Source organism: Triplophysa rosa, linkage group LG5 (assembly GCF_024868665.1).
Source record: "Triplophysa rosa linkage group LG5, Trosa_1v2, whole genome shotgun sequence".
NCBI classification, from domain to species: domain Eukaryota; kingdom Metazoa; phylum Chordata; class Actinopteri; order Cypriniformes; family Nemacheilidae; genus Triplophysa; species Triplophysa rosa.
The window spans coordinates 11,182,558-11,198,152 of NC_079894.1; the positions used below are offsets into that span (position 1 = coordinate 11,182,558).

At 35.9% G+C, this 15,595-nt stretch overlaps 2 protein-coding genes across 4 annotated transcripts; one reads left to right on the forward strand and one right to left on the reverse strand.

Annotated features, from left to right (window-relative positions):
* The first annotated feature begins 5,704 nt into the window (after positions 1–5,704).
* pdca (phosducin a) lies at positions 5,705–10,668 on the forward strand. Of its 2 annotated transcripts, none has more exons than XM_057332909.1 (4): positions 5,705–5,725; positions 8,669–8,739; positions 8,959–9,107; positions 9,831–10,668. In XM_057332909.1, exons 2-4 carry the CDS (start codon positions 8,694–8,696, stop codon positions 10,347–10,349), a joined length of 714 nt encoding a protein of 237 aa, XP_057188892.1. In that variant the 5' UTR covers positions 5,705–5,725; positions 8,669–8,693; the 3' UTR covers positions 10,350–10,668. The 2 variants fall into 2 exon arrangements, with proteins under 2 accessions (XP_057188892.1, XP_057188891.1); XM_057332908.1 differs by lacking the exon at positions 5,705–5,725 and adding an exon at positions 7,591–7,752 and having other exon boundaries at positions 9,831–10,667.
* A 741-nt stretch (positions 10,669–11,409) lies between these two features.
* odr4 (odr-4 GPCR localization factor homolog) lies at positions 11,410–15,582 on the reverse strand. 2 transcript variants are annotated; one of them, XM_057332906.1, is made up of 14 exons: positions 15,474–15,582; positions 15,060–15,170; positions 14,840–14,977; positions 14,656–14,751; positions 14,451–14,557; positions 14,307–14,343; positions 14,046–14,183; positions 13,876–13,971; positions 13,733–13,792; positions 13,521–13,652; positions 13,233–13,320; positions 12,696–12,881; positions 11,969–12,073; positions 11,410–11,600 (listed from the first exon to the last, which is right to left on the reverse strand). In XM_057332906.1, the coding sequence occupies exons 2-14, from the start codon at positions 15,156–15,158 to the stop codon at positions 11,533–11,535; spliced, it is 1,350 nt and encodes a 449-aa protein (XP_057188889.1). In that variant the 5' UTR covers positions 15,159–15,170; positions 15,474–15,582; the 3' UTR covers positions 11,410–11,532. The 2 variants fall into 2 exon arrangements, with proteins under 2 accessions (XP_057188889.1, XP_057188890.1); XM_057332907.1 differs by having other exon boundaries at positions 15,060–15,163; positions 15,474–15,572.
* Positions 15,583–15,595: the final 13 nt, after the last annotated feature.

Here is a 15,595-nt window from a genome sequence, read left to right on the forward strand (position 1 = left end):
CAAATAGAATGAAAGTCAATATTCTTCACAGAGTGGTATTATAACAATTGCACCATTAAATCAGTTTTTTGTTGCAATATCTGGACAAAGTCTTAGAAACACACATCATGCTTAAAATTAAAAGCAACAGAATAAAATTGTGGTGGAATCTTACAAGCATGTTTGAAATGTGATTTAAATGATACGACTTTTGTCTATGCTACATTTGTGGCTGAAGATGTGAGCACAGCTACTCCATGGCAACAGACACATAACCTAATTATACCCTTTCAAACATAACACACAACTCACAAAAAACACTATGTTTGTATAAAGGATTACATCTGAGAATCCTGGCTAAAGATCCACCACATGTCATTCAGATTTACTTACATAAGCACATAAGTAGTATTATCAATGCTTCATTAATGTAACCCAAGTTACAAAACAAGAAGTGCCAGTGACAGACCTGTCATTGACACACAGATAGAGATCATTCAGATTTCAGCACTTATCACTACACAAATGCAATTGATTTAGGTCACCAGAAGGTCAAATCTGATAAGGAGATGAGTTCCGCCCACTTTATGAGCTCAGAGAATGACCATTTCTGGAGCGTCAATGACTAAGAGGGTTCCCCCGCAGCCAAACCAAAGCACAGCCATGGCAACACTGATCATTACGCAAAAAAAGCTCAAATATTGATTCCTCAGTGTTGATTAATAATCTTGGGCCTAGAGGTTCTCCAGATGATTCCGCCATGCAGTATGGCATCTGAAGAATCCTTAATAGACCTGAAAGTATCTTTTCATTTTTATAGTATTATGATTTATTAATGCTAATTGAACGCTACATGAAACATTGCTAAGGAGGAGTGTTTTTGATTTGAAATAAACTGAAAATTGAAATCTGAATTTAATGAATCCAGGCAATATTCGATAATATCACCACTGCGAAAGTCACTGTTCATATACCAAAGTTATACAAACTACAAAGTGCTACAAACAGATATATGTCCTATTTGTGCACAAAAAAAACTTATACAACCATAGTGTCTTAAGTGACCATAAAAATATTTTAACATTTAACTTTTAATTAAAATCAATTGTAAATTCTCATTATTTTGTTTGACATTTTGTTGACTCACAGGATGGAAACTATCTCAGCCTACAATCTCTCAAAATGTTAAACATGTGAAGGCGCATGTTTAAACAGCTGATGCAGACAGTGGAGGAGTGGCCGGATTTTAGACCGGATGTAATGGACTTGTAAGGGTACTGTTACATTCCTTGAGCTCACAACCGGCACGCAGTTTTCTAATCTTTAAGGCAAGGCCTGTTGCTATAGGGACAGATCTATTTGTTTGTTTTGTGCGGGGTGTAAGGTCCTGTCAGGTTTTTGTGCTTATGAGCTGCTCTGCCACTACAAAGCTGAAAAGGATGTCAAAGATGTAATTAATGGCCATTGATGAAATAGCAGTGAAATACTTTTGCTCAACTTTGCTCTAAGTTTTGAAATAAGTGAATGAGGCGTCTAGGAATGCCATGGCACATTTGCTTTTTCTAGAACACCGACTGGTTTCTCTACCTCACTGTAAACAATGATGAGACATGAACACGTTTCTCCCCCTTACTCATGAATTAGTGTTAGCCGGTCGAAAGCTGCTATGCTTTATTTTACTCAATGGTTTTGTAATAACAGTAAAACCAAAGCTGTCGCAAATTGTGCTTGTGGAACTTCTGAAAAAGGGCTTTGTCACTGTCTACATATTCTGAAGTTCATTCTACGCCCGGATGCCCAGCAGGCATCTCATACAAAGTTGGGAATGAGAACGGCTGTGGTTTGCGTAGATGGCACAGTGCCTGGGAAAAAGAGAAAGCGAGAGTTGAGGGGGTGGGAATGCAGTGCGAAATATGGGAAAGATGGAAATTTGTCTGCTTTACACGTTACTGTCTTTTCCTCAATACGAGTTCTGAGCATGTCATTTATAGTGTCACAGAAGACATTCAAAAGTAAGAAAAGGTTTAAAAAACATGATTCAAGAGTTAGCTTGCTTTAAAAAAGAAATAAAAAACATTGGTAACATTGGTGGGGATACCAAACAAATTTGTAGTTCAATAAAGAAAAAAGCGTTATAGTCTGTGATAACCACCACAGGATCTTTAAATGATATCACTAAAGAGCAAATGTTGTGGAAAGCTATGCTCTTGCTAAAACAAATCTACTGTACACTAATCTAATGCCGTGAAATAGTAGAAAATGCTCAGCATCACTTGCTGTAACTGGATGTGAATTATGTAAGAAAGTAGCTCATGCTGGGCTGTTTACAGCAATTCCGGGAAAAAAGGATCATCATCCAACAGCTTAGAAAACAAATGAATAATAATGCCCTTCTAAAAAAACATTATTATCGGTCATTAACTTTTCTGTGGCCATGAGTAAATCTGGCTGAAAGAGACCATTGTGAGTTTCCATGACAAGCTGGTTTTTATTGGTTAGTGCTGGTTTGGTGTTGGTCTTGGCCACACTCTTCACCAGAACTTTGGCAAGGTCTCTCTGGTGCTGTAAAGAAATCGACCTACTAACACTGTAAATGTCTCATTTGTTACCTTACATTTTAAGGAAAAATCAGAACAAATGTTACAACTTTTGTAATAAGTTTAATACACTTTTGAAATAAAACTCATGCAGTATTTAAAGGGATAGCTCACCCTCATGTTGTTCCAAACCTGTATAAATTTCTTTGTTCTGCTGAACATAAAAGAAGATATTTGGAAGAATGTCAGTAACCAAACAGATCTCACCCCCCGTTTGACTAGTGTTTACTTTCCCTACTATGGCAGAAAATGGGGGATGAGATCTGTTTGGTTACTGACATTCTTTCAAATATCTTCCTTTGTGTTCAGCAGAACAAAGAAATTTTTACAGGTTTGGAACAATATAAGGGTGAGTAAATGATGACAGAATTTTCATTTTTGGGTGAACTATCCCTTTACAGTTTTTCTCAGTCGCTTTGGAGCATTTCTCAGATCAGAAATGAAATTTTCAAAACTAGTTATTCAACCTTCACATCATCTTGTCACTTGTGCACATCAGAAAAGTAGTTTCTTATTATTTTGAACAAGTTGCAATTGCTTTAGTTCATTCATGCAATTGATTATGTACAATAGTCTGTTGTTTCCTACATTATCAGTTGCTATTGTCATGTTACTCAAAATGTATCATATAGTTCTCTGTGCAATTGTCTTACCCCTCTAAACATTAGTCATTTGTTCATCGTCTTAGTCATTCAATGCAAAATGGTTAGACCAGTTGTCAAAATCTATCAAGCATATTCAGTTTTCTTACACTTACAGGGTTATTGACCCAAACTGTGACTAGATTTACTTTGTTCACAGGTTGCTTTCACTGTTAGAAACTCAGATCCTTTATTCATACAACACACACACACACACACGCACGCACGCGCACGCACGCACGCACGCACACACACACACACACACACACACAGATTTTCCACAAGGATCTCATCTCTGATGAGGAGAGGGCTCTGTTTCAAGATGATTTACAAAAGCATGTGGTCTTTTCGGATATCGTTGCATTTTACTGCTGCGTTGCAAGAGTAAGACATCCCAAAGCCAAAGGGGGAGTAGAAAATATGCAGTTTGATTCCTCATACAGCACTGCATACAGTTCTGCCTGAGGGGTCTCTCCTATGTTTATCTTTTTTTTTGCAATTTTTCCCATTGTGCTGTAAAATAATGTTGCATTTTCTTCATCACATTTATCTCTAATATTTTGCTATCAGTGTCGCACATACAGTTACGTATAACTTGAAATAAGTGAAATAAGTCAGTCTTGTGCATTATCAATGAGTGTCATTACAAACTGAAGCCATAGTTTACATCCGAAAATACTCAAAAAGAAATAATAAAGCACCCGTTATATTGACAACATGGCTAAACATTTTGACTGTCTTGTTCACGAACAATGACACAAGGACTTGCCATTTTCATGGGACTGACATGGTCACTGATGTAAAAATGTATTTTGAGAGATGAACTAAGGATTTTAAACAAGTTACACGCTTTTGCAAGAAATCCATGATGTTGTGCAGTTTGAACAAACTGTTCTGAGAAATGCACATATTATTTAGCTAATTTTAAGAATGATTCGAGAAATGCTCCGAAGCGACTGAGAAAAACTGTAATATTACTTGACTTCTTGAAGGTGACAATCAACATTTTCTAAAGAAAGTCCTAAGTACACAATTTCAATGTCCCATTTGTGATACATGCAAATGCTTTTCCTTATAAACAATCAGCATCATTCATGCAGAGTTGCAATGTAACAAAGCTTTTTCAAAGTGAAGGAAGTGCATGTCCTTTTTTTCACACTGGCTCAGCAATATTTTGCAAACTGTATACATTTCTATGGAAAGTCCAACAGGGAATATGACAAGTTTACACCTGATTCTATGATTTTCCATGACAGTATCCAACCAGGTATTCATTCTGAAAATCTGATAACAATTAATACCAAGCATTGTATAAAACATGATCAGCTGCTTTGATCTCAGGCATGCTGCAGTGCTCACAGGATAGATAGAAAGAAAGAAAGAAAGAAAGAAAGAAAGAAAGAAAGAAAGAAAGAAAGAAAGAAAGAAAGAAAGAAAGAAAGAAAGAAAGATAGATAGATAGATAGATAGATAGATAGATAGATAGATAGATAGATAGATAGATAGATAGATAGATAGATAGATAGATAGATAGATAGATAGATAGATAGATAGATAGATAGATAGATAGATAGATAGATAGATAGATAGATAGATAGATAGATAGATAGATAGATAGATAGATAGATAGATAGATAGATAGATAGAGATAGATAGATAGATAGATAGATAGATAGATAGATAGATAGATAGATATAGATAGATAGATAGATAGATAGATAGAAGATAGATAGAAGAAGGAAAGAAAGAAAGAAAGAAAGAAAGAAAGAAAGAAAGAAAGAAAGAAAGAAAGAAAGAAAGAAAGAAAGAAAGAAAGAAAGATAGATAGATAGATAGATAGATAGATAGATAGATAGATAGATAGATAGATAGATAGATAGATAGATAGATAGATAGATAGATAGATAGATAGATAGATAGATAGATGAATAATTACAATGTTTAATTTAGACAGGTTCAGACAACTGCAACAAATCAGTTTTTACAGTGACCTCATGTCTCACTAAACAGTCATACTGTTTGTATACCCTCAGAGATTTGCTTAGAGTAAAAAAACAAGGTGTAGGCATCAAGTGTCAACAAATTTTTGTAAAAGATAATTTTTTAAAATCTTTTTTAATTTTCTAAGATACTTATAAAAGACTGGTCTATAATCAAAATTCTGAATTTATATGGATCACAGGAGACAACCCTAAACAACATTAACAAAAAGCAGTTATATTCATTCCTAAAAATAATTTGGGGAAGTGTAACATTGGAATATCTGAGATGTGGTCACTACGTTTCACTCTTTTAACCTTTCTTGTTACAATCTTTGCAAGAACTTGAGCATTCCTGACCGGTGAAGATTGTTTATACAATCCAGCACTGAGCTCACAAAGTGATTTTTGTGTGTTTACAGCGTAATTTCCGAACAGGTTATGATAAAACCATATGAGGTCAGCAATGGACCACACACACACAGGAAGTAAAGAAAGTTTGGTTGAAAGTTCTCCTAGTGAGCCTGTGGTAAGTGCGGAGATTTATATTTCCTCAAACTTTTATCTATTACACAACAGCATGAACTGTGCCAGGCACTGCGGCATTCTCCTGTGGCTGTTGACAGACACTTTTTACTTGACTGAATTTATATATATGGTCTTAAAAACAGCTTGAATTAAACTACTGTGCATAGTTCTAGTTAGCTGGACGCTCAAAAAACTTTGGAGTGATTTTTTCCAGCTTTACTGTTGACATATCGGGTGTATTTTGCCTTTTAAGGACAGACACATCTTAAATTCCAGGTGTAATTTACCTGAAAAAAATAGTAGATAAATGTAAATTGTGTGTAATTTCAGCATTTTAAAGTTTATTTATTATTTAAAGTTGTTTTTGTTAACATTAGTTAATGCACAATGAACTAACATAAACAAACAATTAATAATTGAATGTGTATTATAAAGAAAGATTAAAAATGTTGTAAAATATATATTGCTTGTTTTTAGTACGGTTAGTAATGAGTGAGTGCGTGCGTGCGTGCGTGAGTGAGTGAGTGAGTGAGTGAGTGAGTGAGTGAGTAAGGGATAATATTCCACTTACTTCCTACACTGTGCTTCACAACATAGCTCTTAGCAGAGGCTCAGTTATGAAAGGATTAGGAGACATAATGAACATTCCTGTTCCTCAATAAATTGTGTCAGAACAGGGTGTGTTTTAACGGCCCAGCAGTACAGATTGATGTGCGGGTTGGTTGATGTTACAGTACATCAGGTGTGGGGGTGCTGAGGGATGTCTGTCTGCTATCTTTCAAATGTGGATTTTGCCACCATCTAGTGATAACTAGATACTGTAAATGGACGAATCAGACAAACTTTAATGACAGCTAGTTTTTCCTTTTTCTGGACCAAAGCTTTTCTGCCTTTTGCCAAAATTAAATGTGATGGAATATGAACGAGAGGAAAAAGAGCAAGTACAGATGACACAACATGAAACAATATGTTAATTGCCACATACAGACAGGAAGTAAAATCACTCTGCACCTTGAAAGAGTTTGATATACAGTATATAATGTGTATAGGCAAGACCAACCATTACACTAGATCTAACTGCCAGCTACTGAACTCAATAAAAAGGTGATTTTATAAAGAATCGTGACATTTTCTGGTTGCCAAATGAAACAAATGTGACAAACAATGTTCAGTTACTCTCCTATCTCATCTTAGACTTAATACATTTGTTTGTTAAAGGTTGTTGGAAACGTAATATTTGAATAAATTATTTTATTATTAATAATTATATAAAATATTTTTATAATAATTTTATAATATTTTATAAATATATAGTTCTGAGAATATGTTATAAAGAATGCATTGTCTAGAAATGAGTTACATTTACATTTAGTCATTTAGCAGACGCTTTTATCCAAAGCGAATTACAGAGAGTTCAGGGAGCAATAAGCGATAGTTCTAGAAATGAATTTAACATGACTGTTCGAAAGCAGAAGCTTGCATCCAGCTAACACTAAAGCATTAAATATAATCTATAAAATAATAATAAAGCCTAAATGTTTTTTTTACCCTCAGACATGTATATTTATTCAAGATGAGCATGTTTTTTCACCCATATTAAAAACGAATACCACTTTTTTCATAAATGTCATTTAACAGAAGTAAATGACAAATGTTAACCATACTGTCCATGCTGTAAGAAAAACATGAACAAGAGTAAAAATGTCTTAAAGATGTCTTATTTCTTAAAAATGTAATGCTTTAACACCCCCAAATGACAATTCACAAATGAATTGAATTGAGCAGCCTGTTCACACTTTGTTAATAACCTTGTCAAATTACCTGGGATCTGCATTTTGTCTACTTATATCTCCATGTGCTTCGGACAGAGATGTTAATCAGAACAGGCTTTATTCCTCTGCAGTAATCCTATTATGACACCAAATGATTACTCGGATATATATCCATGATGTCCATGCAGGCAAAGCCCTATTACAAAAGAGTAAACTTGTAAAAGAGCACAGACAGATAGTGACAGCAAACAGTCAGGTAAGAATGACATTCGGTTCTCTTTTTGATCCTTGTATTGTAATTATAGCGTAGCATGCCACAGTTCTACACCACAGATTATAAACAGTTAAAGACTGTAGGCATAGTATTTTATATTTCAGAATGCATCCACATTATCAAGAACCTAAGAAACCGCAACGGTGACACTACTGTGGCAAAGGCTTTGAATTGATAGAGACACCAAAATGGTCTATTGAATGTATGAGCAAGTAAATTATTTTGATGTGTAAATAATACTAAGGAAAAATACTAAGGTGTTATGTATGTAATGATTGTGAAAATATGAGTGAAACTGTATAGAGGGATGACAAATGTAGAAGACAAGATTATAACTTCTATAGTTTACGTCTGAGTTTGTATTGCTCATAACATCCAGATGTGATATGGCACAATCATCATATTTCATTGGTAAACCACCAGCTAACCCTTTGCTAACCCTGTTGATTCAATTTATCATTGGCATGCAGATTTTTTTATTTCAGGCTTCGGTAGGCTATAAGTCTTTGCAAATAGCAGAACTTTTGCGAGAAAACAACCAATTGAATTCCATTCTAACCTTCCAAACACAACAATATAATATGATTTTAATCTAATCCATCAACTACAACAGCGTAATCTGCTAAATCCACCTCAACCTGGATAACTGTAACAAGAACTGACTGTGTCGGCATGTCCTAAACGAGAATAAAAACATTACAGATAATCACAATATTCATAACAGTCAACACAAGCTTCCATTATAGTTTCTGGAAAGATAAAAAAGGAGTTAATGTGTAAAACATCAGCCACTTAAGGTCATCCCTGGTTTTCCTGTTCAATGTACAGTAATTGTTCTCATATGAGTGAATTTCTTAGATCTTGTATTTTTTTGTCATTCATGAATTTGTATCATTAGGTATTAAGAAGATACCAGTGAAATCATGTCAGGGTCGACTGAGAATGAAGAACTGCCAGCAACACAAACAGGTTTGACAAAAGTCTAGTTTTAAACATATGTCTGATATAGTGAATACAATTCACAATAAAAAGTAACATATTGACTGCAAAACAAAACAAATCCTAACATCTAGTCATAATGGTGAGGTAATACTGGACTATCCCACAGTATACTGATACACCCATAATGGTAAGCAAATAAAGAACCAAAGCTCATTGATTCATTTGTGTTCATTTTGCATATCCCAGGGCACAAAGGGGTAATTCATGACTGGAGAAGATTCAAACTGGAGAGTGAGGACCATGACAGCATCCCTCCTAACAAGAGAGAGCTACTCAGACAGATGTCCAACCCTAAATCCAGAAATGAGGACAAACAGGAAAAGGTCAACCGCAAGGTGAGTGTGAGACATATTTCAACACAATAAAAACACAATGATTCAGAGGAAGTAACTCGATTTCTCATTCATTAACCATCACTTTGTGTAACATGCCTGAGCTTACACTACCAGTTTCTTAAAATTTTGGACACACCTACACTGTAAAAAAATCTCTAAAAAACTGAAATTTTATGGCAGCTGGGGAGCCAGAAATATTGCGTAAAATTATTTTTCGCTCTAAAATAACACGGTTTTCTCGTAAATTTGCAGTCTTTTTCAGTAATTTGACTGTAAAAAAAGCGGGAAAAAAATGAAATTTTCCGGCAGCTGGGGCGCCAGAAATATCCTGTTAAAATTAACTGGTTTTTTTTACCCGTTTTTCTGGTAAATTTGCAGCCCTTTTCTGTAATTTGATGGTTTTTGACCATATTTCAAAATTATGTGAAAATCTGTTAATAAAACAGTAAAAATTCGTAATATTTGCCTACAGTTTTTTGGACATTATAGGCCTAGGCCTACTTGAAAAATCTGTAAAAACAAATAACAGTGAAATTATGTAAAATTATGTTTTTTACAGTATATGTATCTATATTACTTTTCTATAGTGAACTTTTTCAAGGATATTTGTCTATAAAACTAATACAATGCATTTATGCGTAAGGATGTTTTTAAGATTTTAAAAGAAATACAAATAGTTGTTTTGTGTAGTTATTAAAATATTGTGTCTACCTACACCTGTAGATGAGCATGCAAGAATACGAGATGATCCAAGAGGAGGACGAAAACTGTCTGCGTAATTATCGCAAGCAGTGTATGCAGGAGATGCACGAGCGCCTGAGCTTTGGCCCCACGTTTGATACCGTTTTTGAGTTGGAAAGTGGGGAGGCTTTTCTGGAGGTCATTGAAAAAGAACATTGCCTGACTTTAGTAGTGGTGCACATCTATGATGACGGGATTAAAGGATGTGACGCCCTCAACAATTGCCTGACTTGTCTGGCAGCAGAATATCCCAGCGTCAAATTCTGTCGCATTCGGGCTTCCGCTACAGGAGCGGGCGAGCGCTTTTCAGACGACGTTCTGCCCACTCTACTGGTGTACAAGGCCGGAGAGCTGCTCGGTAACTTCATGTGCGTTACGAAGCACATGAACGAGGAGTTCTTTGCTACAGACGTGGAGAACTTCTTGAATGAGTACGGTCTGCTACCAGAAAAAGAGTTTGCTGCCTGTCCCGATGAAGTGGAGAACGCTGATGTGGAATGATCCGGAAAACGTCAAAAGGTGGCAATGAATTACAAGAATCCAGCTGTCACACTGATAGAGATGCTATGAAAACACAAGTCTCGATTTCAACAAATACCCACTTCAAGGGTATGTACTGTATTTAGGCATTTGAAGAGTCTACTGCAGCAGCAATTCATCATTATATTATCAAGGGTACACTGTTATTCTCATTTATATAGACTGCATAAAAAATATTAACATTTTCAATAATTTAACAAGGAATTTAATTTGCCACATTGTACAGTATTTACATTCTATTGTGTATAAGCTGCTAAATGCTTCCGGAGTAATAAAAATATGTACAGATATATACGTAAGAATAATGTATGACTTTATGTGGCCATTCTCACCATATGAAATCCAAATGACATTCTTTTATGTAGACAGACACGCACATTTCTCTGTCTTGATGACAGTATGGTTTTGTGCTACAAAAACCCTTCCAGGTAAAACACGACCTGACATGCAGCCAACTAAGATCACAAAGATAACACGTTTAGCCTACACATTGTATCAGTGCTCACGTGTGTTTGCTGGGAGGTATGGGGAAAGTGCCATAGGTGAGTTTATTGCATTGACTCTCTTAAGGATATCCATAGTTATGTTTAATATGGGTTTTACTTTAGTTAAATGAAAGTTAAGAGCATCACAGAATTACTTATTGTAAATCATAACGCATAAAACCAATTATATTTCTTGCCCAGGGGGACTTTCTGTTTTGTGTAATGGATCAGTTCCTGTATTTCTTCAATACAGAGGAGCTGGCAGAAGCCAGAAAAAACTGGTTTGAAAATGACTCAAGACAAATTACCATAGAGAACAAGGCAAACCACAGACATTCTTTCTAGGAAGATGATGATGACAAACTTTTTATCTGTTAACAGAGCACATGCCACTATTAAGGGTGCTTTCAAAATCTAAAATAATGAAGAAAGTAAAAATTGTACTTGTGATAAAATTGTAATTACCCAATTAATAGACTTTAACAACAATTACAAAGAATTCAATATTATATAACAAGCCATTTCAAAGGCCTTTTTTATTATAAATGAACTGAAGTGCATATTCAATGATCTGATTGAAATCATATATAAGATCATTTAATTCCATATTACTCAAACATACAAGCTTATACACTCATACATACATGTAGTTTGCAGTGTTACTCATTAAAATACAGCAGGGATGTTGCCGTAGCAAGAAGTGCAACAGCTGCTGCTACTGCCACACCTGTGGGAGAGAAAGAGAGAGACATGAATGAATCAGATGGGGGACAAGGAAATATGAGTGTGAGAATTTAAAGCATTAGTCTAAGAATCACATGAAAAAAATGGTCTGCTCAATCTACCCATCTAGCACACAATCTAGTCATTGACACGGAATTCAATATTAATACTGTACTGTACTAAATACTTTAAATGTCATTCAGGTTTAAGCCTTATTAAAACCATGACGTGAACTTAGAATTATTACTAAAATTATTACTCATAAAGAGATTAAATATTCACCCCCCAGGCCATTTACCAGCATACATTGTTGTTTATAAAATGCATACTCCTAGAGCAAGAGCTTAGATGTTAATATCACAAGACACTTACCAGCATAGTATTGAGGGGCTTTCTGGATTTTGGGAGTTTCAACTTCTGAAGTGACATGTTCACTAGAATCACTACTGTGACTGTCAGTTACCTCAGAGCAAAATACTGAAATACATGAATAAACATGTAAAATCAGTGCATTTTAATCACTGGTTCTTGAAATTTTATAGCACCAAGCGGAAGAAAAAGTTCAGTATTTCCTATAAAGTGCTATGTGCTCTATGTTGCCATAGAGATGAATCATCCAAACTTCCCAAAGGGATCAGGTTTTCTGTTACCTACGGCTAGCAATATTACCTTTTCCATGTTTTGCTTTTTGGCCTTACATGGAAAATCATTTGTCTGCAAAGTTTTCTGAAACAGGTTTGAACAGGAGGAGAGGCGTAGCTGGCTATTATTGTTCTGGAGGGGAAATGAGCCAGGGTGCCTCAAAGGTTTTTAAACAGTTTGTGCTCATTTGGCATTCATTCTCACAGTCCCACACCTATACACATTCTTGACTGTTCAACAGTAAAATCCTACTTGTGCTCACTACTTCCTACATTTTTATAGGGTCTTTGCAAGAGCTTGCTTTACATGACGCACATCCAATATACAGATAGAAGGCCTGATAGCGATATGATACAATCCAACACAATAATATAATTACAAAAGTATATTCCGCTGTTTAAAAACTATGTTAACTAATTATCCCCAAAAGTCTCATTTTAATTTTGGCAAGACTTACAGTGACTGGTCTCCAAACTAATATCTATGTCCGTCTCTGGGATGTCCCAATCCAGCATCTCTTTCAGACGCTCGGCCACATCACCTGTGCTTTCATCTGGAAACATGTAGTCACACAGAGACAGACCAGAGCAGGGCGCTGGGACAAACACACGTCGAGGAAGAGCCTGCCGTCCACTGCATGGGCCTGAAGAAAAAGAAATAAAAAAATACATTAATGTCCTGAATTATGCTATTTTTTAACTTTACTATTTACTAGTATTTTTTTAAAACTATTTTTTACTATGTGCAATCATTCAGTGTAGACTTTTCAACTATTACTATTTATTTACTAGTATTATTTAAAAACTATTTTTACTATGTGCAATCATTCAGTGTAGACTTTTTAACTATTACTATTTACTAGTACTATGTGCAATCGTTCCATGTAAAATTCAAAAACAGAACATGAGTGCCACCTAGCGGTCAGTATTATGTTTGCAAAAGAAACACTTTTTTACATTTCTTGAAACTATGCAAACAAAAGGTGCCACTTTACCTTTGTGACTTCCCTCGCTTATTAAAAGATCCTCCAGAAACATCTCCACTCTGCAGGAAACCGTATTTATGATGTCTCTCTTGATGGCCTACATGCGCAACCATACATTTAGCACCAAGCACTGACTTCATATAAACTGAGAGTAAATAAGGAGTGTTACATTATAATGTAACAAATAATGTATGAATGCCCAAGTGTTACATTGAGCTATTTTTGGTGAAATGTGTCAAAATCAGCTTAAGAAATACTGCAATAACAGCATAAAGCAGTGAGAGCAGATTTACTGACCTGTGCAGCTTGTCTGGCTTTAGGTTTATTGTTGTGGATGTAGGCTCTGCAGTGCACCACCCCTCGAACCCTCGCTGAACCACTGCACACTTGAACCTGTGCGCTGGACCTCTCATCCACCTCTGGGTGCTCCTGTGATGTTGATAGTATTATAATTTTACAATGTACTAACATATACCCCATCAATAATGTTTAAAAGACGCAGTACTCACATCAGAGACAAGGATCCGTGCTGGGAGTGTTTGACGCTGGGTAATCTTTGGATTCTTTTTCTGAAAAAGAAGAGATGTCCGTTTCAGTTCAAATCCAGAATTAAAATGAATTTAACAACGTAAAAACTAAATTAAGCCTTTACCTGTCCTGAAATAAATTCAGAGTCATCGAATGCCTGTTTACCATTTATGAGACAGTGACCAGCCTCAATCTGCTTAGCCCATTTCCTAAAACCATCCTGACCGCAGAATAAAAATATGAATGATACCATTTTGAACACTATGGCCTTTGGATACCTGTCTTAGTTCTCACCTGTATGCACTTTTCGGTGTTATTAGAGGCAGATTCATTCACAGGGATGTGCACATCGAGCTCAACAGAGCAGGTTAACATGGGCCAGGATGACAAGACGCTCGTCTGATACTTCCAGTCGGCTGGTTTGGCTGAACTCTGCAAATCAGTAATGAGTTCTGACTCTGAGTAAACATTATCAATAATACAGAGCAAATGATCAACCGCCTATTATTTTATATGTCTATAAACTTAGCTATTAGCCAAAAAAGTGTCTCCCACCTTTGGATCCTTCACATCAAATGTTCTGCAGACAGCTCTGTACATTTAGGTCAAGAATCTTTCAATTGTAATCTCAAATTTGACTATAGTAGAGAGATTTCTCAAGCACAATGTTTAGTGAATGAATGATAGTGTGCAGGATACTTCTTTGTGATGGAGCAAATGTGCAGTGTGACTCGATCCGTCACGTCCTCCTCTGTGAGCTCCCATAGTCTTCCTTTAGTTATATATTTATCCACAGCAAATATAAGCTATGTATAATAAAAACAAAGAAATAACATTATGATTACATTTTACAAAGTATGTAATCTTCAAAATCTGTTATGATAGTCATCTATAAAAGACATACCCTTTTTAGAGTGTTCTGGGCATCTTTAGAGAGTTCAGGTGGGGTTACCAAAAACAGCCCAAGGATGCTGAGACCTCCTGGTAACATGCGGGATACCTGCAACGTTGCCATTAAAAATAATTTACTGTACAAATAGACAGTTATTTTCTAATAGCCATAGTGTGAGAAGAGCAGGTTAACCCACCTGTCTGGCATGTTCTGTGACCCACTCCACATCAATGTCATCTAGTGGACTCCCCCCAGTCGAAGCTTTTGCAGGACCCTCACTCTCCCTGTGAGGAGTCTGTACGGCCAACACTACAAAATCTCGCTGAGGGGACGACTATGAAAAGACGAGGACATCTGGTTAGGTGCCACAATAACAAAATTTCTAAAAACTGAAAACTTTGGATTTGTTTGTTTACTTGACCAGTTAGGAGTCCCGTGACACACGATCCAGGTGGTGTCTGAAGTTCACCAAGATATTTCTCCACCGCTTCATCTACAATGTAGCTTCTACCCATTCTGCCTGCAAACTAACAATACAATTCAACTGTACAATTCAACTATCTGTGATGCAACCACCAAACATCTGTTCAAAAAAGGTGAACAATCACAATAAAATACCCTTGTAAGGTATACGGAGTTTTCACTGAACGAATACTACAGTTAAATTACCATGCATCTGCTATTTCAAGGGCTTAGTTTAAAAATCTTAAGTGCATTATGGTGGATAATATGAACTAAAAACTAACATAACTACAAATATAAACATTTCTTTCTGCGGTTTTACGGGCACTACGATCTAACACTGAAAATAATACTAGAGTAAAACGTACCTTAAGTTCGTGCACACTTTAGACAGCTGATGAGCAATCAGAAGAACCGATACGTGTGACAAGACATGTAGTCGCATCATATACACGACAGCCAGAAACAACAGAGGCGTGTTTGATTGCAC